The 3,331-nt window shown below is 40.5% G+C and overlaps 1 protein-coding gene across 1 annotated transcript in view; it reads right to left on the reverse strand.

Moving 5' to 3' along the window:
* Window positions 1-1,770, reverse strand: part of ppm1j (protein phosphatase, Mg2+/Mn2+ dependent, 1J) — a 16,481-nt gene extending 14,711 nt beyond the window's left edge. The window contains exon 1 of the mRNA XM_008408937.1: window positions 1,201-1,770. Within this exon, the coding sequence (XP_008407159.1) occupies window positions 1,201-1,460 (260 nt within the window). The 5' untranslated portion in view covers window positions 1,461-1,770. The remainder of the gene's footprint in view (window positions 1-1,200) is intronic.
* Window positions 1,771-3,331: the final 1,561 nt, after the last annotated feature.

Genomic DNA, 3,331 nt, shown 5'->3' on the forward strand with positions numbered 1-3,331 from the left:
TAAGGTACACACCTTATACACCTTATGCCTTGGGCCGGCTCTGTTGTAACTAATACAGACTGACATGTCTGTAGGAACAACAAGCAACATTTTGTCATTGCAACAAACACAACTGTGCAGTGCAACAAGATTAAGTTTCCAGCTTGAAATGTATGATAGCAATAAGTGCATCAACAGTAATGTAGTGGGTGTGATTCACATGTTGGTAGTTGTATAATATTGTCAATGTTGGCCAGTAGTTAGTATTATGACATAAATGATACCTAGAATTGATAGAAAGCAGCATGTGTAAGTGTAGGGTTAGAAGCTGAGCTTTCCACTCAGAAGTAAAGTTGAGTTTTATCAACTTGTAAAAACCGTGTGCTCAGTTTTGATGCCTGCGCTCTGGACTGCACGAACTTTTAACAGCTTAAGCGTTGGCAGATCAGCTGATAATGCCGCATGCTGTAAACAGCACCAGCTCTAATGCTGCGATTACAGTTTCTGTGACTTATACACCAAAGTCGTTTGCTGCAGAGTGCGGCATGACTACTCAAGCTAAACCATAGCCTGATAAGGCCCATTCAGCCTTCTGGGAGGTCACGGTGTCCCTGCTGACTTTTTGTTTTTGTTTTGTATGAGTCAGCCTTTTTCCTTAAAAGTTCAACACTGAGTAAGGAGCAGCCCACAAACTGGTGGACTGAGGCTTGTCTCACACACAAACACACACATGCAATAGTTTGGAATGTTACAGAGTGGTTTTTTTGTCTGCAGGAGTCAGTTAGCAGTAAATTCTGCTATCTGCTGATACAGGAATCACAATCTGCTTTGCATTTCCACACGCACAAGTGATCCATTTTTTTTGTGTGTGCATGAGAAAAAGACGCAGGCATGCAGAAATAGCAAACATCTCTTTACAATCGCATAGCTGCTATCAGATATTGTGGCCAAAATGTTTCAGAATCAAACCGATCAGATGTGACGGCAGCCTGAACGCAAAGATATCAGACCTCACTGGTGTCTAATCAGCTCAGATGTGGACAGAGATAGCACTGTCCACCACTCTGGTCATCACTGGGCTGCTGCAGCGCGTCGGAGCTGCTGCTGCAGCAGCAAAACCCCTCAAAAGGCCTGTCATTAAATTTACCCCACACATCAGTGACTCATTTGCAATAGATTTAATAAACGTCAGGGGTCTGAATAATACACGGATGCACTCACTCTGCGTATCCCGCCCCCCAGGGAAGCCTGGTGCCTCTCTTTAGCGTGACCACCGGCCGTGAGGCGTGTTCGGTGGAGTACTGCAGGAGCTCCGGGGTGAGGTCCAAGAAATCCGGCCGGCCGTAAGGGAAGCGATGCGGCAAGCCCTCCTGTCCGCTGTTCTGGCCTCCACCTGAGTGATGGTTGTGGTGGTGGTGATGTCCGTGAGGCATCATCCCTCCGACCAAGTTGGACATCGCGTTTTTAACTTTGCTGATCATCTTCGGCACCCCGACCAAAAAAGAAAAGAAAATAAAAAAGGAAAAAGGAAAAGAAAGATCCAGGCGGAATAAAATTACACGCGATGCGATATCACGGTGCAAACGGACAGGGGCGAAAAACAACAGCGCGTGAAGACGGCGACGGCAATCATTTCAGGAAGCGATTGTTTTCCTCCTTGGACCCATGTGACAGCTTTCAGAAAAGCAGACGCGAGGTTTTCCTCATTCAAACGGAATAAAAAAAGCCTCCTTGGCTTGCGCATGGGCCGTGATCCGGCAGGAGGCTGTGGATCATCTGATAGGGCTGGGCTTCACCGGGATGTGCAACCAACCGTGAAACATTCACAGGCACCCAGATATCTGGATGGCAAATCTTTAAACTTCTTCTGATATTACATTTTAGACTTAAGTCTGTTTTTACTTCACAAATCCCCCTCTGGCCAAGATAACGGAAGGTCTGGTTGACACTGACAGGAATATAGTTCAGTTACTTTCTGATTCTTTGTGATGTAACTCTGCTGTATCTTCAACTTCCGCCTTTCTGGCTCACCTATAATATGACATCTCATCTGGTTGAGGATTTCAAACACCTCCATAATAATAATAATAATAATAATAATAATAATAATAATAATAATAATAATAATAATAATAATAATAATAAAAATGACATAACAAGTTACGTAACCAACAATCCTCTAATATCTCAGTCAATATTACAAATTCAAACTGTTTATAGGATGGGAATCTACAGAAGCCTTTCCGTGTAATTATTCTAGAGGTACAATTATTAGTGCCACTGGTGCCTTGCATTAAAAAAGTCCTGGGTTCAAATCCCAGCAGGGGTCTTTCTGCATGTTCTCTCTGGGTTTTCTCAGAGTACCCCAGCTTCCTTCCACAATCCTAAATCTGGTGACATGAAGTTGTAAACTGTTTGTCACAGTGCTAATAAGAATGGAAACTAGGAACTGTAGTGAAACGGCCATGGCAGTATTATTCTGTGTGGATGTGTTTCTGCAACAGGAGCCTTTTAACTAAGATGGGTAAGAACTCCTGAACAAATCATTTTTGAAGAATTTAGCACCTATTTAGTTCACCTAAGTTCAATTTATTAATCTCAATGGGAAGCAAGTCATTATGGGTGTGAACAAGTGAAGAGAGGTACAAATTTCAGTGTTTAAAAATTTAAAAATTAAACATCAGACCAAATAAACAGACATATATTTAAACAGTTATCAAAAGTATAGAAAATCATGTTAATAACTCCTTTTGATATTCACATAAAGTTTAAATACATTGCCCAAGGAAAAATACATAAACTAAGATTTAACAATCCTGTAGGGTCATTAATAGTTGCTCTTTTTTCACCCAACAATGTAAAAGCACATACATGACACCAATTTCAGAACTGTCAAGATTTGAACCCAAACAGGTAGAGAAAGATATTGTATATTCTGAAAAAAACATATTTTCTTTCAGAAGATTTTATAATCCTATTTATCTTATTAAAATTGTATTTACTTCATTAATTCTTCAAAAAATGCAATAATTGGTATTTCTTTTGTTTTTAATTATTCCAAAATAGGCTGCATTACGTTACCTGTTTGGTTAAATAAAGAAAGGAAAACATTTTCTATTCTTGAGGTGCATCCTGCAATGTTGGTGACGCTAACCAAGTTAAGCTAAACTTAATTCTATAGAAAACTATATTTTATTTTATTTTTCTTTTGCCAACTCGTTGCGAAGCATTAAAATACATTCTCTCAGAGTGGGATGGTCACCTGTGGGACTGATTGGTGAAGATGCTGTTTGACCGAACATCATCAGGCTGTTTGGTCAACAGCCTGTTGATCGAACATCATCAGGCTGTT

The sequence above is a fragment of the Poecilia reticulata genome, linkage group LG5 (assembly GCF_000633615.1).
Source record: "Poecilia reticulata strain Guanapo linkage group LG5, Guppy_female_1.0+MT, whole genome shotgun sequence".
NCBI classification, from domain to species: Eukaryota; Metazoa; Chordata; class Actinopteri; order Cyprinodontiformes; family Poeciliidae; genus Poecilia; species Poecilia reticulata.